The following is a 26,208-nucleotide window of genomic DNA, read 5'->3' as shown; positions in this document are numbered from 1 at the left end:
ACTTCTACTTAAGAATACATCTTAGGGAAAAGATAAGAATATGCCATGATCTTGTCTCCTTCTGTCTGGTATCAGACAGCAAGCCTGAAATGTTTTCTTTTTCTTTTTCCTTTTTTTTTGTGGAACTTTCTTCACATTCCTTACATTCATTCTGTAATTGAGAAATGGTTTCTTAAAAACACTAGTATTGCTGGTCCAACTTAAAATCCAGGCCACTGTAAATTACTTAACAAACCAGCCAATAATCTATTTGAAATACTCATTCTTTCTTGAAATGTTAAAGTCATTGTCTAGCTATGTTGAGCACATGAATGATTGTTCCCATTCCCTAAGTTAGCACTTGTCTTCCTCAGAAAGTTCCTTGACAAATAGTAACCAGAAGAAAGAGTGGGCAAGCAAATACTTTGTAGCAGGAATAGATCCAACAGTATATGAAGCATGATGGGAAACAGACTGCAACACATATCCAATAGCAACATGGAGAATAGAACAGATATGAAAGGGGAAAAAAACTCTTAAGGAAGAAAGCATCTAAAGAAAGAAAGAAACCAAATGTTATTAAAGTTATTAAACTTTATTTTATTTATGAGTTAATAAAGTAGGTCCCCTTGGTAGGATGGCAAAATTTAAATGAAGGGAATACATCCTTGGTTTTCCAAACCAAGCAAGTGCCACCTGCATATCTCCTTACCAGAAAGGTCAGATCCCTGGTCAGTCACACTGCTAGTATGTATTAAAGGTAAAACTAAATACAAATCTAGCAGAGAGAATGGGCTTGAAGTCACAAAGACTTGAACTCAAATCCTACTTTGGACACTTGGTAGCAGATGTGGGGGCCTGGGCAAGTCACTTAGACTTAGCCTCTGACCCTTATCTAAAAAATTCAGATAATAATAGCATCTATTTCACATGATTGTGAAAAATCAAAGAAAATAATACTTGTAAAGGATCAAGTGAGATAAAGAACTATATTTATGCTAGATCTGAAGATGAGATTAACTCTCCCCTTGCCTACTTTTAAATTTAATCATCAGAAGCATATGCCCCCTACTTAATGCAGAAGTGGGGGAGGTGGAGGGCATCTGGGTAGCTCAGTGGATTGAGAGCCAGGCCTAGAGATGGGAGGTCCTAGATTAAAATCTGGCCTCAGCCACTTCCTAGCTGTGTGACCCTGGGCAAGTCACTTGACCCCCATTGCCTAGTCCTTACCACTCTTCTGCCTTGGAGCCAATACACATTATTGGCTCCAAGACAGAAGGTAAGGGTTAAAAAAAAAAAAAGAAGTGGGGGAGGTCTACAACTCACATGCTAAAGTGGGTAATAATAACTCAGAAATGACTGACTGCCCCCTGGGTAGTCCTAAGCAAAGTTATAAACTGCAATTACTCCCCATAAAGTGGAAGAAAGCACAGGAAGTGATGAAAAGAAGGGTCTTTAAAAGTGGCCGCTACTTCCTGTGAGGGCAGTCTTCGAGCTCTTTCAAGACTATGGAGGCTGGTGGAGGATCATCTTCTTCAGCATGGACCTGGGACTATAGCATTTGGTAAACTGTTCTTGGATCTTCTCCTTTTGGAGCCACTGCTTGAGTGAATAAAAATCTGACTCCTTTACTGGCTTCTGGAGAGATTAGTTGCTAGAGGAGGCCTTGTGGTTATTAGCCATCAGGTCCTCCAAATAAACAATCCTCCAGCCTAGGGTCCTCCTGTGGAAAGCTAATTAGCCCAGTTTGAGTGGAGCCAGGCACCAGAGAAATATCTAGGGTGATTAGCTAAACTACTTACTCTGTCCTCTTTCACATTTTTTCTAACTTACTTTTCCCCTCTATTTTGTAAATAAAACTGCTGAAAAGCTATTTTTGACTTGAGTTATAATTTCGGTGACCACACTCTCATATTTTAGTCAAACCATTAATTTTAACCCTTACATAGGTATTAAGGACAACCTTGTATCTACTACATCATGCTGCCTTTCCGTATATAGATTTTATATTGATATATTGACAAAAATCTCTGGCAGGTCAAACTATGGGTCATTCACATGTTGAATACCTGGGTTTCTGTAGTATATTCACTGGCATACTAATCACGAGAAAAAACTAATTCAGCACATCCTACCTGTGTGACCCTGACTATGTCATTTAACCACAATTGCCTAGCCCTTACTGCTCTTCTGCCTTAGAATCAGTATCGTACCAATTCTAAAATAAGGGTTTAGTTTAAAAAAAAAATAAAGCCACATTCAATGTCTATACTTCAGTGTTAGGAACCACAGAACTTCAGGGTTGGAAGAGGGCTTGGCGGCCATATAATCCAACCTATATCTAAAAATGAAGCCTCTCTACCAAACACCCATCAAGTACCTATCTGGTTTTTGAATGAAAATTTCCAATAAGGAGCAACCCAAGACCTCTTGAGGTAGTTCATTTCACTTTCCTCGATACAACAGCCATTGCTCCCATTTCTGCTCTCTAGGGTCAAGCAGAAGAATTGAATTTATCTTCAAATCTTTGATGACAACTGTTGTGTACCCCAAATCCACTTGTCTCTGGGCTAAACATCTCTAATTCCTCCAACCAATCCTTATATTACATGGGCTCAAGACCCTTCACTATCCTACTTGTCTTCCTGTGAAAAATCTGAATAATCTTCACCTGATCAACAACTTTCCTAAAATGTACTACCTCAAACTGAACATATAGAATGACTATGGCAGAAGACAGTTAGGCCAGTCCATCACCTTCCTCTATGCATGCAAACTTTGCTTTTCCATGGAACTAAAGATTATGTTAGATTTGGGGAAGAGGGAGGGAGTGCAGTGCCAAGGATGATTCCTACTAAGCTTACAATCCACTACCAAATTCTATGATGATTTGGGGATAAGTGAGGCAAATTACCATAATATGAATAATTCTTCAAAGCATTTCTTCTGAAATGACAAGAATAATGAAGTAAATGATAAAAAAAATTAAGACAATGTCTAACCTGCTGTATTAATAATTAGGACTAACATTGGCACAGAAAGACTCCTATTTCAGCTTGTGATTTACAAGTCTCAAATGTTTTTTAAAGTCTCTCATACCTGTTAACTTGCCACCAAATGCACATTATTGACCTTTTGGCTCCTAAAGGTTAAACTGTTACTTAAACAGCCTACAAGGAATAGTTAATTAATAAGAATGACAGCTCACATTTTTATACAGCATGTGGAAGGCAGTAAAAAATAAAGCTTTTGCGTACATTATCTTGTTTGCTCCAAATTATGCAATATTAATGAAGTAGAACACAATAAAGTCATTAAGATGGACAAGTATACGGAATGCAGAGGAATCTCAAAGTGCTTTTATGAACAATTTAAAGCAAGAAATCAGACTCAACATATAAAAATGCTACTAATTATAACCATACTAAAGAACAAGTAAATGAGATTAAATGGGCAATTAGACTGTGAGCTCCTTGAGAGCAAGGACTACCTTTCTTTATATCTCCACTGGTTAGTACGATGCCTAGTATCTAGTAGGTGCTTAATAACTGCTTATTGACAAAGCATCCTGAAAGGAACTTAGAGGAAAGAGCTGATGGATTGTTATGCTATTTTATACACTAAAATTAATCCTAATGTATGTCATTACTCAGCAAGTTGGCTACTTATGCTGACATATAAGGGTAAATCTTTATTATGACTTTTTAAAAGATTACTCTATTGAAATGGATGATTATTGTGTCATTGTGTGCACCTTTAAAAAAATTTTAACAAATTCCTTCTGGCACTCCTCTTTCTAATAAAGACAAAAACATTGATGGAATACCTTAGTGTTCTTTGCCAATGAGCCCTGCCAACTTGAGCCTGTCTGAAGCCTTTTCTCTATCCCCATTTGCCATCTCACATGGATTTGAAGCTATTCCCTGTTAAGTAGCATCATATAACAAGATCCTTCAGCAAAATGCTAAAAGCAGCCTCTGCATGGAATTTTGCAAAAGAATAAGTCATACTAGGCAAAGGAGAAAAAAAAAGTTCCTTTCTCTCTCACCCCTAACACATCTGATCCACAGGTCTCTTCACAAACTACTGAAATAAAACTACTCTTCAAAGCATTCTTTGAAGCTAAACTGATCCATAATTACATTAACAAACTACTTCCATGTGAAGGAAGAGCTAAAGCTTTCCATTTCCTGTGTGGAAAGGGAGGTGTGCAATCTTCAGGAAAAGCATTTTTAACAAGGCCACAGGTTTTTAGATGAAATGAAAGTTGCTTTCAAACTTGGGCGAATAAGGAAATATTTTTGTTACTATAGCCCGGCCATTCTACATGGAAGCCTGGAGCCCCAGCATTTTATAGCATGTGAATAGGAGTTCCCACAGAAAATTTCAGAATCAGGGAGCCATCTTAACAAGGGAACATCTATCCTCATAAATGAGTTTAGAGTCCCTCTTCAGTAAGAAGGAAACCAATAGATATATAATTTATTTCGTAGTCCCTAGCTATACCTGCTAGCATCCTTTTTCTTTCCTCACCCCAAAATTGTATTTAGTTGCATATCCAGGTTCACAGGAGTCAATATCTAAAAATCTAGTGTAGAAAAAGAAATCTGTTTCACAAAATTTACAGTGGAAAGGGATTGTAAAGATCATTCTCTTCCAACCCTTTCTTTTTACTGATATGAAAACTGAGGCTCTCAGAAGTTGAATTACATATCTAATGTTGTCATAGAACCACCTATTCCTGTTATCTACCCCAACCAAGGTCCTAAAACTCCTAACAATCTTCTCCTGTCCTTTCTTCTCAACAAAGGATCTTTCCTGCTCCATTCCCATTCCATAAAGAAAAAAAAAAGAGAGAGAAAAGCTAAAAAGACTGACTCTTGCTATGAGGTTTGCTTTAAAGGCAATCATTTTCTGTCCAAGTACTTAATCTGGCCTCAATGGGTTCTGCCAACGTATCTCAAGCCCCAGTGTGTTCTATGTTCAAATAAGTTTAGAAAACACTTCTGTGTTAGCTGAGATGAGACAGCCTCTAGAATATCTTCCATATGAGGTCTCAGTGTCCCCAGTGACCTAATCCAGGTTGTTTTAAAGGCATATGTCCCAGCTTCTCAACTAAATCAAAGGTTCCTCAAGGAAAGGAACCAAGTTATCATTCTTCTCCTGTGTTCCTGGCTTTTGGACTTCAAAACCATGCTCTGTGTCAGATACATTCACATATATCCCCTCCTCCCCCCCAACACACTCTTTTTAAGCTCCCTTTTGTGTTCTAACTTCCCCCATTAAAAAGTTAAGCATCTTGAAGGCAGAGGTTGGCTTACTTTTTGCTTTCATTTATATCTCCAGTGCTTAAAATAGTAAATGGAACTGTGAGTACCTAATAAGTACTTATTTCCTTCCTCTCTTCTTTCCTTCCTTCCTTCCTCCTCTTCTTTCCTTCCTTTCCCTTTCTTCCCTCTTTCCTGCCCATCATTCTTTTCCTCCTTTTCTTCCTTCATTCCCTTCCTTCCTGCCTGCTTATATGCTGCCACTATTTTAGAAATCTTCAAATAAACTGTGGGAGTAAAAACACCGATGAAAAGCAACTGCTTGACTACAGGGGTGGAGGGGATATGACTGAGAAGAGACTCTGAATGAACACTCTAGTGCAAATACCAACAACATGGAAATGGGTTCGAATCAAGAATACATGTGATACCCAGTGGAATCGCGCGTGGGCTATGGGAGAGGTGGTGAGAGGGTGGGGAGGGAAGAAAAGAAAATTATCTTTGTTTCCAATGAATAATGTTTGGAAATGACCGAATAAAAATAAAAAAAAAAGAAATCTTCAAATATACCATCTCTTCACCAATAAAAGAAGACAACTAGAACTGCAAAAAATAGCTCAGAGGCCAACAGACATATCAAGATTTTGAATAAAAGGTTTATTTTTGTTGTCAATTCTCTTCCTGATAATGCATTTTGTTGGCCTTTGGGGACAGTCTCTTCAGAGAGCAGCCCACAATGACACAAAGACCCCTCACCTGAGTTCTCAGTAAAAGCTTCTTCTCATGCTTCAACTTCACTTGTCCACAATGAAGCATAACTACTACTTTTCGGCCACTAACACCACCTTGTGAGATCTTTCTGCCACTTAACTCTGCTAGTTTTCCCTGTGTATAAAGGGTTTAATGACCTCTGCAAATCTGGGAGGGGAACTGCATATTCCTGCTTACAGTTCATTCATTAACTTTATCATACTGATGCCAGCACAGATCCCTAGGACCAACAGGCTAGGGAATCTTGCAATTGCAGTGGGTGATCCAAAGGAATGTGTAGTAAAAGACGTAATCACTGAACATGGTACTAATAATGATAGCCAATGAACTATGGTTTATCCTGAATGGGTGACTAACTTAAAGAAAGTAGAGGCAGAGGCAGCTAGGTGGCTCAGTGGATTGAGAACCAGGTCTAGAGACTTGGAGGTCTTTGATTCAAGTGACCTCAGGCACTTCCTAACTATGTGACCCTGGCTAAGTCACTTAACCCCTATTGTGTAGTCCTTACCACTCTTCTGCCTTGAAACCAATACACAGTATTGATTCCAAGACAGAAGGGAAAGAAAGAAAGAAAGAAAGAAAGAAAGAAAGAAAGAAAGAAAGAAAGAAAGAAAGAAAGAAAGAAAGAAAGAAAGAAAGAAAGAAAGAAAGAAAGAAAGAAAGAAAGAAAGAAAGAAAGAAAGAAAGAAAGAAAGAAAGAAAGAAAGAAAGAAAGAAAGAAAGAAAGAAAGAAAGAAAGAAAGAAAGAAAGAAAGAAAGAAAGAAAGAAAGAAAGAAAGAGAAAGATAGGAGGGAGGGAGGGAGGGAAGGAGGAAGGGAGGGAGGAAGGAAGGAAGGAAGGAAGGAAGGAAGGAAGGAAGGAAGGAAGGAAGGAAGGAAGGAAGGAAGGAAGGAAGGAAGGAAGGAAGGAAGGAAGGAAGGAAGGAAGGAAGGAAGGAAGGAAGGAAGGAAGGAAAGAAAGAGAGAGGGGAGAAGGGAGGGAAAGACAGGGAGGGAGGGAGGAAGGAAGGGAGGGAGGGAGGAAGAGGAGGCAAAGTAATCAACACTCCTCTGAAAGAAGCCTATGTAACTAGAGGGTAAGGAAGAGAACTGTCTAGTCATGGACATGAAACTAACATAAAGGTATCCCACCTTAAAGCAGGGCTTTCTTAACCTTTTTGAGTTTGGGGAAGCCTATGGACCCCCTTCAGAGAAAAATACTTTTAAATGAGCAAGAATAAAAGTATATAGAATTACAAAGGAAACAAATTACATTGAAATAAAGTTACTGAAATATCTTTTAAAGCAAATTCATGGACCACAGGTTAAGTACCCCCACAGCAGGAAGTAGTGTATAGGCTAAGCCTTAGTATGAAGCTAGGTATTTTAAGCAGCAAAGAAAAGAATTCATTCCAGGCAAGGGGAGATACTGGGCACAGGTTCAGAGATAGAAGATGGAATGAAGCATCTGGGGAACATTTAATAGGCTTATTTGGCTGGAAAGTAGAGAATGGGATACAATATTAAATTATTATAAAATTTGAAGTATATTATCATAATTATTACATGACCCAAAAAGCAAAATAATGAACTGAGGCTCAACATGATATAGTGGGAAGAGCTTTGGTCTGGAATCTGAAGAACTGAATGCAAATATAGAGTCTACTGCTTTCCTCCTTGATGTTTTTTCAAACAAAACACTGATCAATCAGTTCCTGGCATTTTCATGAATTATCCCTCATGCCTGAAATACTGTCCCCCACTCCTTTATCATCACCTTCTGACTTCCCCAGCTTCTTTCAAGTTCTAATTAAAAATCTCACTTTCTGTAGGAAGTCTTTCTTAATTCTCTTAAATCTAGAGTTTTCCTTCTCTCAATTATCTCCCATTTATTCTGTGTATGGTGTGTGTAACTTATCTACATGTTGTCTCCTCTATTATACCTTTAACTCCTTGAAGGACCTCTCTCATTGTATCCCCTGGTACTTAGCACACTGCCTAGCATACAATGAGCATAATAAATGCTTATTGACTAACAACTGGATCTGTTTTGGAAGACATCCTATGTTGGATGCATTTGGCCTGTGAAAAATCATTTACCTACCTTTCTATGCTGGGAAAGAATTTATCTTTTGATCTATTTATTAAGCAAAGGTTATATAGTCTTCTAGTGTTACTACTTCTAGTGTTACTACAAGAATTGTAATTTTGAACTAAGACTCAGAAACTAGATCCATTGGCAAGAAATCAGAACTCTTCCTTCTCTTCTTCTCTCCTCAAGCTCTCTTTAGTTTTCCTCTTCCTTTTTCTTCTCTTTCCTATCCTCTTCTGCTTAATACTCACTGCTTAGTCTCACTGTCTACACATAGGACTGAAGAGACTACATATCTTTTCTAGATAAAGTGGGAGCAGAGATGGGGTAGAAGGCTTCAAATTATTTTGTCACCTACTAATGAGTAGCCAAGTTGGCGGATTAAGAGGATTTTTCCTTCTTGAGTTGTCCTATGATGAAATTTCCTGCAACTAATGAAAGAGGGGAAAGGAGGACAGTAGAAGAAGAAGCACAGCAGAGAGTTTTCTTCTAGCTAAATGAAAGTAGATCTTAATTTTGTTTTTCTTTGCTATTAAATCCACCTAGACCTCTAGAATCCTCCATTCTACAAGAAGTCATAGAAAACAATTCTTTACCCAAAAACAAATTAAAGACTCAACAGGAATTGGGCAGAAATGTATAATAACCTGCCCATACCCCAGCAGCAAACCACAACTACTGCTTCTGGTTCTTGTTTTTGGGCTGATGTATGGATTCCTTCACACAATGGAAAGGAATATGTACAAAGAATTGCTTGGCCACTAGAATGCCATGAGCGCCCTCTGACGACTAAAGGAATTAGGAACAGCAATTTACTTGAGCTTCTTGGACAGGAGGAGGGAAAAGGGGGAGCCTCCCATCTCTCACAGAAAGAGAAGTATTTCCTGAGAAAAGGGAAATTCTAAGAACAATTCTTGAATACTCTTAACTGTGTGAAGTTGTTTGTTTTGTTTTGTTTGTTATTTGGCAGGTCTCCTTCCTGAGGTCCCATTTGTCATGGGGTACAACATAAATTAATTCAGTTTCATGATAATCACCACTGGAATAAAACTTCCAGGAGGAAGAGGGTAAAGTGCTAAAAAATAAAAGGTCTGATTGGCCATCATGGGCTTCTGTGTTAGATAATAATCATAATGACAATGAAGAAAATGATGATGATAATGTCAATGATGACCATAGCAATGATGATAATGCCAGTGATGACTAAAATTTATATAGGGCTTAAGGTTTACAAAGGGCTGTACTTATGTGCTGTCATTTAATACTCACAACAACTCTGTGAAATAGGTATTATGGCTATCTCTGTACCTTGTTCAGAAGTCCTTAAAGGGCAATGACATCTTATTGTAAAGCAAGTATTCCAGAAATGTTTGAGGTAGAGACAGTAGCAGTTTGGCCAATGAATTATGGTCATAGGATCATGGATTCAGAACTAAAAAGGATCTATCTCCCAGGCTATTTTTTATAGCTTCCAATCATCTTACATTTGTGGAAACTGAGTCTCAGAGACTTGTTGATCTGTCTAAGATGACAGATAGTAAGTAGCAGAGACAGAATTTAAACTCAGATCTTCTGACTGCAGAACCAGCACTTTATCTCTGATACCACACTAATAGTGACAGTAATAAATGTAAAGGAAATGAGATCCATCAAACTATCATTTTAATCCTACAATTCACATGGCTAGTAACACTAGAAGAAAAAAATCTCTAGTCAATGAATAGATCATAAGATAAAGTTGAATTTGGTCATGAAAAAAAGGCAAATATTTCTTACTCTCAAGAGGCTTACATTTTATTTGGAGTGACAACATGTACGTATTTATATATAAATATTACATATCATGCCCCACACTCATCACATATAGGATGTCTTCTAAAGAGATCAAATGACCATTAAAAAAAGTAAAAAAAAACCAACAATTTATGCATATATACTTTTAGAGAGGTAATGTGGCATAATGGATGGAAGGCTGACCTTAGTGCCAAGAAAACTTGAATTTAAGTCCCACCTCTGGCTCATATTGGTTCTAAGACCTTGGACTTTACCTCAGTGCTCTAGGCATTCTCTAAGACAAAAAATTGCAAAGCAAGAATCAATTAATAAAGGAATATCCTCACCAAGAATTCCTTCTACCAAGGAAATCAGAGGGCTAGTTCCTATCCCTATCCATGTTTACCTTTAGATGGCCACTTGCATCTTTTCCAGAGATGTCTGCTTTGAAGTGAAGCCCCCAAGAATTGCCACCAGAGAAATACTGAACTGAACCTATCTATGAAGAGACAATCAGTCCTGCCTTCCCTATCAACAAATGTTGAGAGATTTTTTGAAACTTGTCTGAGGTCTCTAGATTTTTTCCACTTTTTATCAATCAGACAATAAACCTTTAAAAACATCATTAGGTACTGTAGTAGTAGTAGTAAAAAAACATCATTAGGTACTGTAAGGATAAGGAATAAGGGATAGGGGAAAATGCAACAGTAGTTATCATCATATCATGATAATAAGGGGAATAACCACCTCTGCAAAGTAGAAAGACAAGAGGATCTCAGGTCACATAAAGGTTATCAAGGGCAAGTCATCCATGCAAGTGGTGTAAGGTACCTTTGTATAAAACTTTATCCATATGGAAGGAGATAATGGTAATGATATTTGAACCCTCATTTAGAATATACTTATATATAATATTTATATATAAATACATACATGTTGTCACTCCAAATAAAATGTAAGCCTCTTGAGAATAATAAATATTTCATGGTTTTTTCTGTATCATCAATACTACCTCAGTTTGTGGTACATAATAGGTACTTCATGTATTTATATATATTCATACATATAGACACATATACATGCACATACTTATGTGTGTGTGTGTGTGTGAAGAGAGAGGGAATTTCCTGAAAATATTCTAATTTTCTTTGAACTTTTGTTATTGATCTTTCCTATGTCTTTATCACTTTTTTTCTTTATTTTTTAATTAAAACTCTTACTTTCTGTCTTAGAATCAATACTAAGAATTGGTCACACAGCTAGGAAGTATCTGAGGCTACATTTGAACCCATGACCTCCTGTCTCTAAGACTGGCTTTCAATCCACTGAGCCACCTAGTTGCCCTTCTTTATCACTTAATACTAGGTATTAATACTTAAATGTTTGTTCATGTAGACTTCCCCCTTGTAGATTACATACATACATGCATATATAATATGACTATAGGTATAAAAACAGACATAAAGATATCATTGAGATAGAGATCGGAACCAATCAAACATCAAATAATGACCATTTGATAAAAAGGAATCACTTAGTAACTTACTGCTTGTTGAGTCAGTGACTCAACTGTGGTGACGTTACTCAATGACAGCTTCTAAAGAAGAGAATTTTCAAGGGTACAACTATTCGAAAAACAGTGTTTAAGATCACAAATAAAGAGAACAGTCTCCCATTTAATCATATGAAAAACATAACCATGAAAAATCATATTAACAATAAACTTTTGATATCATCAGATAGTAAATAAAGTAGATAAGAGCATAGTGTAGTGGAAAGAGCACTGGTTTTGAGTCAGAAGATCTGAATTGGATTGTTGCCTCTTGCTTCTTATAACTTGTATAATCTTGAATGAATCATTTCTCCTTGGCCTCAGTTTTCTCATCTGTACAATGAGAGTTGGACTAAATGATCACTTAAGTCCATTTCAGCTTTAGACCCCATGATTCCATGAAATTCTCCACCTTTTAGATTTGTCTCTCTTCTAATTCCCTTCATAAGGAACCTCTTACAAGTTCTATGGTAAGAAGGGAAGCTCATGGAACCTCTCCAAGTGAATCAATATCTTAATAACCCTTTCTGCTCTCCACCACTGCTCCTTCAGAGCTGAAGGTAAAATCAACCAGAGAACCAAATCAGACAAAATTTGTCCTGGATCCCCTCCTAGCTGGTTCTTCTGCTTCCTCCGAGTGCCAGGATCCCAGTCAACTTTATAACAGGGACCTTGTTGCTTTATGCTATCTATCTTAAGTTCTGTCAGAGTCAGTCCTCAAGTGCCTCATGCTCCTTAATTATTTCTCCATTCTCCACTTCAAGACTTCCATTTCCCCAGGGCCCCAATCCCAGATAGCATGTAGAGACAAAAAGTAATTAGACAGACAAATTACAGTAAGATGTTAATGACTGATTACATCTTTAAGTGTTCCACCCTCCAAGCAGTATCTACATTTTTTTGTTTCTTCTTTGAGGATATAATCTTATCCCCATAGGGAGCCTCAGGTGAGGAATCTCCATCAATATGGCTTAGCAACTATTCTTCAATGTATAAGACAGTTGCCATGGGGCAATGAGAGGTTAAGTGTCTTGCAGAGATAAACTTGAGGCAGACTTGAAGCCAAGTCTTCCTGATTTCAAGGCTATGTATTTTTAATTTTTTTTTTAAACCTAGGTAAAGTGATGGGCTGAAGAGTAAGCTAAGTATCTCAGGTATATTAGAGGTCAATTTTATCTGCATTTGTAAAGTGCAAAATGCCCTAGTGGTTGGTCAAATTCAAAGAAAATACAAAGAAATTAATCTTTTGGTGGAACTCTAGAAAACATATGGCCAGCTCTATAGTAAGCAATATGTTTGGAGACAAAAAGTGTCTTCCTTGTACACTTCAAATCCTATCCAAGAGGCACCCCATCTGTTACATTGATGTACAAGGCCTGCCTTTCTAGGACAGGATAAGTCTGAAAAGACCAGGATCCAGAAAGATAAACAACAGAACACTACCCCTTTCTCTCCTGCTCTGGAATGGTACCACTCACCCTCTGCACTTGAGAAGAAATGATCAGATATTCTGTTTATAATGACCACAGACAAAGAGAAAAAGAATCTAATTGACTGAATTTCCAAGCGCCTAATCCATCTTCTACTGCAAGATGATAAAAACTGTAATGGATTTAGTTAGTCAAAAGCACTAGGGTTTGAGTCCAGTTTTACTATTCTTTATGTGGCTCTGGGCAAACCACGTTTTTAGGGGTCTCAGTTTCCTTATCTGTAAAGTGATGACTTTGGACTGGATGATTCATTGCCTTTTCAGCTCTAAATCTAACACTACTCATCTTCAAAAAGTTTGCTCTTGGCTTAGTACAAATTTTTAAATGATTTCTATAACAAAAAGATAAAGGTGCTAAAGTCATCTTTGCTTTAGTAATTTATGCCTTCAGTTTACTCTGAAAATCATTTTTAGAACTGTGATTACCTATCAAAGTAGAGCTCTAGTTATATCATTAGAGATTCAAATGGAATATAGATACAAAGTGATTCAGACCTGATATGGGAGTGGGAATGAGAAGAGAGAGGGAAATAGTTCTTTTTTTGGCTTGGTTTATACAACTTGGCTATATACACTAATCAAGTCTACCAACCATTTGCCAAGTCCTCACTTCACTTTATGATATATAAATAAAGCATCTAAGTCCTCTGAAGGGAATACTTTAACTTTTTTAACATTGAAGTACAGAAAGGAAACTCTTCTACAATAGCAGATGAAATAAATTATATATCCTGTCATTTCTTCCATTAGTTATGTGGCACACTCTATAGGTTTCTGTGGACTTTTTTGTTTTGTGGCACTACTTAAGCTCAATTGTCAGTCACTCCAAAGGGTATTTGTCCTACTCGATCCACTTTGGAACTAGAGATCATCTAACTATAAACCCCATGTCAACAGAGTGAAGAGGAATGCCAGAAAATATTCCAGCTCTTGCATTCCACAGCTTTGCTATGATTTATGGAAAATCAGGCAATAGAAAAAGGAGGGGGTAAATATGACAGGGAGTCAGGACTACTAGGAACAAACCCTGGCTCAGAAATTGACATTATGGCTTCCAAATTCCAATACTGTTGCCTGACTCAGGTGTTTGAAACTTTAACAGTCATGAAGGCTATTTTAGCAAAGATTCCAATTATAGTCAACTTTCTGGAACAAAACACTTTCATTAATTGAAAGTTACTTTGGTTAAATATATGAATATATGCATACATGTGTATATACATATATACCCATATATAAGTAATATAAGGAGTGGGAGGGTTGGAAGGGACTTAAATTTTTTTTAATTCAGTACATGATTTCCTTTTTTAAAAAAATGTTTCATAAAATCTGTGAGAGATGCTATTTAAATTCTCTACTTTGAGATTTGTTTAGCAAAACTTGTATGAGATGAACTCTAAGTTCCCTTTCAACTCTTAAGATCCTTATGACTATGCCACCAAGAAAAAAGTCCACAAGGCAAAGAACCCCACCCTATTCCCATTCCCTGGAAGGGTTTTCCCTTTTATTCTAACTCTTTGGCATTTTAATTAGAATCAAAAAGCAAAGGATTCATACATATCATCAAGTAACAACTCCAAATCAAAATGGACTTTCTTTTCCAGACTGGGAGTGACTCCTATCAACAAATATTTCAGCTTTTTGGACTCCTACTAACTGATGACATAAATAAAGCCCACACATTTTTAAAAAGTGAAAAGGCCTACAAGAGAGGAGGTGGGGACAGAAACCACCAAATGCTTTAGGATGAAGGAAACAAACCCCGACAGGCATGACTTCTAGCCTCTGAAACATTTTTCTTTTTTTCCAGAAGCTTACAGAAGCATTCACATTTTTTAAGTGCATTTCTAACATTTCAGCACCCACAGCATCCCTCTGTTTCCAGCCTCTGCTTTCAGAAAAGCCCTCAGGAAAGGTGAAATGTCCTCCATGTCCCAATCCCCCCCCCCACCTCCCCACCCCACCGCCCCCAATCAGCTCCCTTTCCCTTCCTTATTCCCACCACATTCCCCACAAAAAAGTGGGGGGAGGGCAGGAGGAGGGAAGGTAGGGGACCAAGGGACACCACAACAACCTTTTACCCAGATTAAAGCTTCCCACTCAGGGGCACAGTGGCTGGCTGCTCAATACAAGATCGCCTGGAGCCTGCTTGGGCTTTGCTCCTACTCAAAACTGACTGGAGGGTCCCACAGGAGCCACCAGTTTCCCCGTCGAAGTTCCTCTAAGAAAATTTTGCCTGCCAGATCGATCCTGTCCCATATCTTTCTTCAATTACCTCCACCTCTGCTAACAGATGAGCCAGAGGAGAGGAATAGGAAAAGTCACTCAGTCCGCCTGGAGCCCTGAGCTCAAAGTGGAGAATCCTGCGCGCAATGGTGAGAATTCTGCAAGTAAAGTGTGCTTTCCCATCTCACAGTCCCTGAGGAGCTAGATACCCGAAGATTCCCCTGCAAAGCCAAGACCGAATCAGGGGTGGCGGCCAAGTTTTCGGTCGCCACCTTCCCATGCCCGGTGCCTGTCCCCAGAGGATGCACCGACCAGTCACCCTCTCCATCTGCCACCCCCTTTCCTGGCTGGAGTGAATGAGCATGAATAGGTTAGTGACACGCTGCAAAGCACAATGGGGCTGGAACTGGCCCCCCATGAAGCGACAGGACGGTGGCATGGAGTGGTGGAGGGAGGAGAGATGGAACGGAGGAGTGAAAGGGAAGGAAAGACGAATCAGGGAAGAAGAGTGAGGAGAGGAGAACCTGCTCCCCTGGGAATGGGGATGGTACCTGGTGCCTCCGAGGAGGCGAAGTAGACAAGAGCGGCCAGGAGGAGCAGTGGGAGCCCCGGGAGCCGGGATGCGCGCCCCACTAGAGCCATGGAGCCCGGGGTGTGCCTTATTACCAGCCCTTGCTGGGTAGCTCGCTGCTTCTTCGGGACCCCGGACGGGAAGACAGGAGGAGGACTCTGCGAGGGTAAGAGAATTACAGGTCCCGGGACGTCCCAACGAGTGCTGGCTGCGATGCAACCCAGCTCCCAGGTCCTACCCGCTGCACCACCTCAGGAGCAGTGACCAGCGCCCGCCTGTGCAGTCTGTCCGTCGGTCCTTCACACCCCAGCACCGCGCTTCATCACTGAGGGGGCTTTTGCCCGGGTTGATGCTCTTTCTATGTGTCCCTCTGCCTCCCCCTGCCGGGTCGTGCGGACAGCGCAGGGGGCACTGAGGAATAAGGTGCCCAAAAAGGCGGGGCAAGGGAAAGACCAAGAGGGTGGAGGGTGACTGAGCGGTGCGATTTGAAACCTGGTTGGTGTTTCTGGAGAGGTAATGATTTATGTGTAAAGGGAGCAAGCCAAGGAAATTCCTTCCCTACTCTAACTTCCCTTGTTCTTTGGCTCTAAAAACGCCCTTTACTTCCAAACCAAGGAATGCACTCTGTCCTCTTAAATAAATACCTCCGGATAATACAGAAAGGAACTTTATCCAAGATGCTCGACATCCATTTCCAGATTGCTGTCCTTTTCGTGGCTTGCCCCATCCATCCTACTCATAACTAAGTCAACCAATTGTTTTTCTTTATTTGTTTTATTATTCCTGACCATCTTTTCAGGGCATTACATGCTTATTTTTAAATGGTCCTAAATTCATGATCTGCCTGAGGAATAGACTTACTCGTCCTTGATTCTTCTAACTGCTATCATTTTTTTTAATGGAATATCTCTTACAGGTACTCTGATAATATCACTAGTGCCAATTCGACAACCTATTAATAGAAAGCACTGTGTCAGCTGCTGGGGATACAAGAATAAAAAGTGACAAGAATCCCTGCCCTCAAGGAATTTAGAATCTAAAAGGGGGAATACAGTAGAAACACAAATAAGAATGATGTGAGGTAGAATGAAACATAGGTAAAAGATTGATCCTGACAAAGGACATTCAGAACTTTGAGGAGGGAGAGCAATTACTCTCTGATGCGGAGGAGATATTGATAGGGAAGTTGACTTCTGAGCTGAACTTTGAAGTAAGAGGATTGGAAGGGGCAGATATGAAGAGGAAGAGGAAGTGCATTCCAGATATATCCTCAAAAACCCTGTATAAACTACCCAGAAAAAAAAAAAAAGCAGCTGAAATACAAGTATAAGTCTCTCTTCCAAAAGTTTGTTTAGAGTATTTATATGACCTTAGGAAAGCCCCTTGACTTCTCTGCATTTATATAGCACTAAAAGGTGCAAAGGACTTTACACATGTTAACTCATTTAATCCCTACAACAACTCTAGGAGGTAGATATTATTGTTATCCCCATTTTACAGTTGAGGTAACTGAGGCAAGCAGAGGTCAAGTGATTTGCCTCCAGAGTTATGCAATAGTTGTAGCTAAGTTTGGGTTTTAATGTTCTATCCACTGTGCCATCTAGCTACTTCTAAGCCTCAGTTTCTTCACCTATATAAATGGGGATAACAATATACCACCTTTCTTAGGGTTGTGGTTAGGAACAAGTTAAAATAATGGGTATATGACATTATTAAACAGTATATGGTCTATATATATTTCTTCTGTTATCAAATATCCAATTAGACTTCTTGGAGGTGTCTCATTGAATCTAAAAATCTAGAAAGTGTCACAAAAAGATAAATTAACCATACAACTTCCACTGAAATAGTTTTGAAATATGACCAGATTTGAATACAGCTCACATACTCCTTTTAGGAATCCTTCCCTGGTGACCTTGGAAAAGTCATTCAGCCTCTCAGTGTCTTCATCTGTTAAGTGAGAAGATTGAACCAGCTGACCTTTGAGATCTCTACCAGTTCTGAATCAGTTGGACATTTAGGACTAGACATTCCATAGGAATATTAAACTCAACATTTCTAAAACAACTCATTTTTCCTCCCAAACCTCCCCTTCTTCTTAATTTCCCTATTACTTTTGAGGGTACCACTATTCTCTGAGTTGCAGACTTGTACCTTAGAAGTCATTCTTGATACCTCACTCTCTCTCACACTACTCCTCCACCATCCAATTTGTTGCCAAGTCCTATTGACTTATTTTTGTAATGGGCTGTATCTCTTTTATACATCACCTTATTTTCTCTGAAACTGTCACCATATTGGTAGAGGCCCTTGTGACTTCATGCCTGGACAATTATAATAGCCAACTGGTTGTTCTGCCTGCCAGTCAGCCACAACTCTCTTCCCCACTTCAGTCAATCCTCTACTATGCTGTCCAAAGTGATCTTTTTGGAAGCACACATCTCACTGTGCCACCCTATTCTCCATAAACGCCCCTACCACCTCCAGGATCAAATGTAAAATTCTATTTGGTGTTCAAAGCCCTTCCTAACCTGTTTCCCCTCTTTTTTTTTTCAGTTATCTCACATCATATACCACCCATATCCTCTGCAATTAGAAACATTTCAAAATATTAGAGGGACTGATGACTTATATTGTCCTAGAATATGAATTGAACACTTGGATTCATTCAATAGACCAGTAATGAAGGCCAGAAGTTTATGAGGAGATGATGTGATCAAAAGGTACACTGCATCAGAGCAGTAATGAAGAGAGTATGGGTGCCAAATGGACTAGAACAAAGAAACCTTTCTGTGTGCTTGTAAATTCCTAGAAGGAGTTAGAAGCCACAGTAAGAAATGAACATAATGTGGTTTCTTTTTTCTTTTTGAAAACTAAAGATAGCAATGACTTGGAAGCATCTTTTTAGGCAATCTTCCCCAGATACAAGCATGCTAAAAGTTGGAACAGAATCAGAATCAGAACACTGTAAGAGCATTCTTTGATCTTCTAATAAAATCAAGGACAATCTTCAAAGAATTCAGGGAAGATTATTCTGAACTAGTAATGCAAAAATCTCACATTTTTACTATATGACACTGACATAAAACACATATGTACCACTATAGAAATACACACATCTCACTGTAGGAAGGCATATAAATACATGGAGGTTAGGAGAGAGGTTAAGGTTGGATAAATTGATCTAAAAATGATCAGCATAGAAATGATGATTGAATCCAATGGAAAATAAGATCACCAAGTGAATTGTATAGACAGAAAACAGTTTCTCAACAATAAAATGAATAGAGGATTTTTAAAGTAGTACTCTATCCACTATACCCACCTGGCTGCCCAAGTGAGTTGCCCAACACCACGCCAGCAATATATGTCAAAGGCATGATTTGCACTCAAGTCTCCCTGATCTCTGATCACTACTCTATGACACCTACACATATAAAATGCATACAAAGTAATGGCCAGGACAGGGCAGTCAGTTTTTTAACAGTAGAATATGGTGTGGTAGAGGGGGAAATAGTACAATAGGTAGAGAATTCATCTCCAATTCAAAAAGAACTGAATTCAGATCCCACCTCTGAAAAACACTGTACCAACGAGGGATTAATAATTTAATTTCTTTGTAGTTCTGGACAACTTTTGAGCTCCCAGTTTGCAGAAAGGGTGTATATCTACCTTGGCAAAAAAAAAAAAAGTATCTCAGTAAAAGCTCCCTGTCCAGATGAAATCACTGGAGTAATTTAAAAAATTCAAAGAAAGAACAGATTTGGAGTTCAGAGGGCACAATTAAGGCTTAGCATGGGTTGGAATAGGGGTAGGAGGGGGTTAGGACTGACACTGATGAGTATCAGGGAACAAGGAGTGGTATCCAGGGATGAGAGCTTTCAACCTGGACTCAGAATCACGAGGATTCTTAGTAAAGCCAAGAGAGATTCTCATTCCCTTTATAGTAGCAATGCTTATGGTGATTTGATTCCAATCCCTGAGCAAAAGATGGAAAACAGTGGGAGTTTGTGGGGCTATAAAGGGTGTGACACTTAGTAGCAGGACAAATATCAAACTATAGATCCCCAGTGGGGATCTGTGGCATCCCGGAGCCATTCTTATAATGGACGGGGAGGCATATTGGAAGAACTCATCTTCCAATCTTCATCCAAGTTACCTCTGCCCCAGATGTCATTGCAATGTTGAGTTTTAGGAGATTCCAAATAAATCTCTTCATATTGGCCTAAAGAAAAATGATATTAATTTTTAGTTTATTTTCCAAACATTTTGCAGTTTGAGGTCAAATGAAAACATAGACAATGAGACAAACCACTTATTAACACTCACCTAAGAACTTGTGAGCTAAAATAATCCAGGGTAAGGCTAACCTAAATCAGACTATAAAACTTAGAAAAGTCCTAATAAACTTTGCCTGTCTTTTTTCTTTTAAATTTGCTTTTTAATAGGATCTTGTGTATTTTCTTTTAGACAGACACTTGGATACTCTTAAACCTCACAGCATGAAAATCAGAGGGTAAAAGTGAGCTTGGTTAAGAGAGGTAGTAATGGTGAATGTGGGTGAGACTAGAGTTCAAAATCTAGGAAGAGTGTCCAAATCATAGTTGGCAATTATAAAATTTGTCCCAAGCACTCATTAAACTTAAGAAAACCGATGTGGGCTGCCTTCCCAGTATGTGCTTTCCTTAGCTCCACCAGTGGAAATGGACATCAGCCAATTAATCAATAATAGTTGAGCACTGAGAACTCTGCTAGTTCATAAACCAATGGGTGTACAGAGCATATAATGGGAGGCACACAAGCCTCAGACTTCATCAAGCGATAAAACTTTCAGAAATGGAAAAGTCTGGCTGTATCCCTTCCTGTCATTTGTCTGAAAAATAGCATCTGGATCATCTCTGTATGTTGGCATGAAACTTTATTCTTAGTAGCACACTAATTCATCAAAAAGCTATCTAAATCCTGAGGACCCAGAAGGTGGGATCTTGTCCTGCCTAATATCACCGAATGCTGGTGGGTGACAATGTGCTTTCCAGTCATACCAACTCTAGAGAAAATTGGAGAGTAGAAATATTCAGATGGTCCAAAGGGTCCCTTCTCTATGTTGCTTTATCCCAATCCAAAGCCACCCATCTCCCATCTCTACTGGGTCTCTTTTGTCCTCATTTTCTCCCATTCTACCTCTTATCAAAATCTAAAGTACACTGTCATGAATAATTAATCATTCCAAAGGAAAAATTACATTTTAAGGAAGGAAACCTTAAGCCAAAGAAATGAATATTTGTGAAAGTCAGTGGCAGAGTGGATTTGTAGTCAAAGGATCTGCTTTTGCTACTTATTACCAATATGACCTCTGGAAAAGTCAATTCCCCCACTTCTTTATCTGTTAAAAAGGAGGGAGGGAGAGAGAGAGAGACAGAGAGAGAGACAGAGAGAGACAGAGAGACAGCGAGAGACAGAGAGACAGCGAGAGACAGAGAGACAGAGAGACAGAGAGAGACAGAGACAGAGACAGAGAGATTAGAAAAATTCTAAAATGGATTAAATTATTTCTAAAGACCCTCTCATTAATAAATCTCTGTGATTTATTATTTAAGAGTCAGTAAGGGTAAGACCCTTGAAAATAGGCTATTTTGAATATTTGAATATTGAACCCTTTTTTGAATAAAATTAGCTTGGTAGAAGATGATGATATCTTTTTGACATTGAGTGCTTAATTTCCAAAGATATAGAACAATTTTTTTTTAGAACTTGGGCTACTAGCTAGGCAAACATATTTCAAAGTTTTCATCCAGGATAAAAGATTTTTTTTCTGATGACAATTTCTGATGATGACATAATCTGACATAATCAGAACTCTGTAACTATGGGCGGTGAGGGGAGATAAGGAGAGAGACACAGAGACAGAGAAAGAGGAGAAAGGAGAGATGTTAGTAAATGAAAATGCTGTTTTGCCTAAAAGCCCTATTCTCTCTCAAGGAAAATTATATGAAATAAGACTGGAAAGATGGACTGAGGATAAATTGTGTAGGGTTTTAAATGGCATGCTAAGGAGTTTGTTTTTTATCCCAATGGCATTAGGGAACCATTGAAAATTCTTGAGAAGGGAAGTGATATGGTTAAAAACTTAGAAAAATTATTTTGGCAATTAAGTGGAGAAGATGAGTCTGCAATCAGAGAGGACAATTAGGAGGTCATTGCAATAGTCCAGGCGAGAGGTAATAAGGTCTTCAACCAGGATGGTATCCATGTGAATGAAGAGAATTATTCCTAATACCTTCATATCATCATTTTCTTACTCATTTTCTCTACCCTTGGACTCTTATTATTATTTTGCCTTTCCTAGTCTCATCTTCCTGTATCCTCTCCTTGCTGTATTCCTTTTCCCATTTACCCCAGCCATGTAAATGTAAAGAAGTCATAATCTAGTCCTCAGTTTCCCTCACTCTAACTGAATTCTATTCACATTTTCAGATGCTACAAATGGACTTCCCCAAGAGAGCTCTGAGTCTAAGGGTGTATATGGAGTTTTGGGGGAGGACTAGCACCTCCAGTGTGAAGACTTGCCAGGCCCTTTTCAGAGTTGCTCATCCACCTTTGACTGCTACCTTCCACCCAACTCTCACATGTGGCTCCAAGAAGCTGTAACATTCACAGGAACCAAACCAGCAATAAAACCATCTGGCAGGCAGGCTAAACAAGTCTGAGGGTCGCCCACATGTCCATGAAGAGTGAATCAAACTCTCTTTGCCTATCAATCAGCAACTTTGATGTTAAACAATCAAAAACTAAAGTTCCCCTACTTGACACTAAGTAAGAGAAGTCGAAAGTCACTTACTAGAGTAAGCTTATACCTCCAAAGGTCACTGCCTCCCTTGCACAGGACTAGGCAAATTGAAAGACTGTGATTAGTTCCTGTAAAGTGGGGAAATGCCAGGAAGTTGCCAGGAGCCATCAAAGACCACGCTGTTTGACATGATCACTCATGGAAACCAGAGACTGCAAAGCAGCCCCCAATATAAAGATAATTTTAGGGTTGTGACTTAAAATCTAAATTAATTGGTCACCAGGGGAAAATCCCAATAAAATACCCAAGTCAGTCTGGAAATTTATGGTAATTTTAATTAATATAGAGGGAAGGATTTTAAGGAGAAAGAGGGAAGAGGGTATAGGATTTCTCCCGCCTGGCCTGTGCCAGGTGGAGTTCAAGATCTATGCCACTAAGTCTCTGAAGAAGATTAGAGGCTTCTAAGAGGATAAAGTTGGAAAGTAAAGGAGGAAAACTCAGCCAGAAAACTCATCCCAAAATGGACAATAGCTGTAGCCATGCCAAAGTGCCAAAATGCCCAGCACGCTGCCACCAGCCACCTCTTGGCCGCCAAAGGTACTGGAGAGAGGAAGTGAGGCAAAATATATAGGCCTTTTATTCTTGTATCCCCTCCTCTAAATTTTCACATCTACCAATCACATCAGTCACTTTTCTCCTAGACTGCCCATTCTTCAGTTCTCATCTTCTTTGGTTAGATTATATCTTTTTTTGAGTTACTTAACACTTCTTTGTTAAGTTCACCTTTTGTTAATTACTTAACCTTTTTGTGATTAATTTATCTTTTTTAGGTACTTAACACCTTTTTGTAGTAAGATCTAAAAATAGATTGTAGCTTAAAGTTCTAGCTTCACTATAAAGTAAGAGCTAAGTATCTTCATTGTTCAGTCAGGAGATTATAATTTTATCTTCACCATAAAGTAAGATATAAGCAGGGTGGAGTAATTTAAAGTTCACACCAAGAAGGATGGAAATACCCACTGAAACCCCCCTAAGTAACTTTCCTTATTAACATCCCCTTATTATTGGAATTGCTATGATTATTATTCTTACTTAGCCCCAGGAAAAATAGATGAGAGCAACATGTTTGCAGGGTTAAAACAGATATCCCACTCTGTCCCCCCAGGATATTATCAGGAGATCCCACTTACAAAATTAAACCTAAGGATTCTTGTATACCACTTAGATAGGACCCTCTTTCCTAGGCATAAAAACTGACAAATCTGTGCTCTGAATTCTCTAACCTATATCTGGGTCATGTTGATTTTACCCTCTGGCCCTGCACTTAGCATCAAAGTTTCATTGACTATCTCCCTTGGCTTCCTGTCTGTTGTTAGGTTCTATGGAAACATGTATGTTGAGAATGAAACTGTGTGCCAAGTAGATGTGTGATCAAAAGGGTGTAAAATAAAGCCAGGCCTCAGCCAAGGTGGAGCAGTTTATCCTGTGATGTGAAATCTGTATCTCATCCATCATTCCACCAATACCATCCCACCTCCAAGACCCCATCCCCTGTAGAAGCTTGCCCATCCCACAACAGGAAGTGGCATGGAGAAAACTGCTTTTAAAAGGCCAGCTCAAGGATTCAGTCATTCTCTCTATGTTGGTGAGCCGGCACTGGAGGAGGAGACTCTTTCCCTGAATCCTGAATCAGCTTGCAGTGGTGAGTGTAGTGATTCCTTCCTATGGTTCTTTGTGGAGGAGACCCTCTCTGCTTGTTGGGGCTTTGGTGGGACACTCCCTTCTGACGTTCTGACGTTCTGATGAGATTCTTGGAAGTCTTAGCCAAGTGTGCACTGAAGGTTCTTGGCGGAGTCTTCAGCGTCTCCTGGTTATTCAGATTTCGACTTCTGTAAGATTAAAAATTAATATCCACTACTCCAAGTATTATATTTTTATAAACTTTTGTTAATAATAACTTTAAGTAGAGGAAAGTAAAACCATGAAAAGAAGTCTGCCCAGACCACAAAAATCAGGAGGAGAGAGAGCAAGAGGGGCAGAATTACACACAGCTTATCTTCAAAATGTAAGTATGCAACATGGGGATGAAAAAAGAAAGGGATGCTGGGAGATGAAAGTCCAAGGGTATAAAATTCTATGTACACACTTCCTAATTAGGACTTTGGATTCTGGTGACATTTGCTTTCGGATTTGCCTTTGTGGTCTGGAGACATTAGAATCAAATTTAGGGTATTTGTAGTTAGGCAGTACTTTCTATCTTTTTATCTACATTTTTCCACTTTCACTCTTTCCACCTCTTTGTAAATAAAGCTGCTAAAAGTCATTTTGACTTAAGCTGTAATATTTTTTAAATTAAAAAATTTTAATAAAATAAATTTAAACTTTAAAAATATTTTTAAAACCACATTATTAATTTAGAACTTTCTATTAGCATAAAAACCTACATTTAAATTCTTACAGACCTCAAGTGCACTGGTGAGGTAAGGGGATGTCTGCTTCAAGCATGTGAAGACTTACCTGCCAGAATGAATGGATGTGAACAATCTGTTCCATTAGCCACAAAGGTACCCAAAGCAGGCACCATGGAGCACTGAGAGCTCGGCCAGACAGAGAAGAGCCCAGGGTCATCCGCTGCATCCCAGGCCATCACCTGTCATCCTGATTTATGTTTTGCCACTGGACTTCGATGATTCTGGAAGAAAGAGTAAGGCTGAGGTCTTTGTCCAATTCTGCCTCACTTAAATCTAAGTCATGACTAAGTCACCATATCACTGGGGTGATGACATTGGGCCTCTTTGAAAACAAAGGAAGACCAACAACAAGGGTGGGCCAAGACAGAGTGTTCTGGGTCTCTCTCCAATCAGATGTATTCCTGAGAGTAATAAATCAGGCATCTGTGTTCTGCAGAATTATTGTACAGCTTATTTATTTAGAATTAACAGGTTAGAAACTGGGGTATCTAAAACAGCCAAAAAGCAGCTTGTGCTATAAGCTATCCCTAATAAAGGATCTCAGACTTGTCTGGTTAGGGAAATGAAGTGGGCCCAGAGCCTAAGCCTTCTTGATGATTCCACTTTGTGGTATCAGTGATGGTCTTTTTTATTTTTTTTAAACCTGGACCTTCTGCCTTAGAATTCATATTAAGTATCAGTGACACTGCAGAAGAGCAGTAAGAGCTAGACAATTGGAGGTAAGTGACTTGCCCAGGGTCACACTACTAGACAGTGTCTGAGGCCAGATTTGAACCTAGGACCTCTTACCTACAGGCCTGGCCCTCTATCCACTGAGTTGTCTAGCTCCCCCAACTTCATCCCACTTCTCATTATCCTGCCTTGTCAAGTCAAGCAAAGAAAATATCATCTCTCTTGCATATAAAAGTCTTTCAAATGATATCCTATTCCTGGAGTTTTCTGTAGCTAGAAAGTGTGATTTTTCCAATGATCCTCTGTGGCATGAACTTGATGCCCTTCCCCAATCCTGGTTGCCCTGTTCTGACCGCCCCCCCAGCTTATCAATATCCTTCCTAAAATATGGTGTCTACAGTGTTTGAGGTGTGGTCTAACTAGGACAAGGAAAGGAATAGTTTATAGTTCTCTCCTTCTATGGGTTTGCTCCCCAGACTAATTATATTTAGAAATAAATGTTTTTGGCAGCCAGACCCCAAAACTCTACAAACATGGATAAAAGATAAAGAAAACAATGGGCCAACCTTCTTTATCTCT

At 39.0% G+C, this 26,208-nt stretch overlaps 1 protein-coding gene across 6 annotated transcripts in view; it reads right to left on the bottom strand.

Annotated features, from left to right (window-relative positions):
- Positions 1–16,088, bottom strand: part of FNDC1 (fibronectin type III domain containing 1) — a 115,192-nt gene extending 99,104 nt beyond the window's left edge. For 3 of the 6 annotated variants that reach the window (XM_056819006.1, XM_007484844.2, XM_007484846.2), the window contains exon 1: positions 15,680–16,042. In XM_056819006.1, the coding sequence (XP_056674984.1) occupies positions 15,680–15,770 (91 nt within the window). In that variant the 5' untranslated portion in view covers positions 15,771–16,042. Of the gene's footprint in view, positions 1–15,679 lie in introns of all 6 variants that reach the window. The other 3 variants (XM_056819007.1, XM_007484847.3, XM_056819008.1) reach the window with 3 other exon arrangements.
- Positions 16,089–26,208: the final 10,120 nt, after the last annotated feature.

The sequence above is a fragment of the Monodelphis domestica genome, chromosome 2 (assembly GCF_027887165.1).
Source record: "Monodelphis domestica isolate mMonDom1 chromosome 2, mMonDom1.pri, whole genome shotgun sequence".
Lineage (NCBI taxonomy): Eukaryota > Metazoa > Chordata > Mammalia > Didelphimorphia > Didelphidae > Monodelphis > Monodelphis domestica.
The sequence above is the reverse complement of the archived record's forward strand: the minus strand, read 5'-3'. Positions and strand labels throughout refer to the sequence as shown.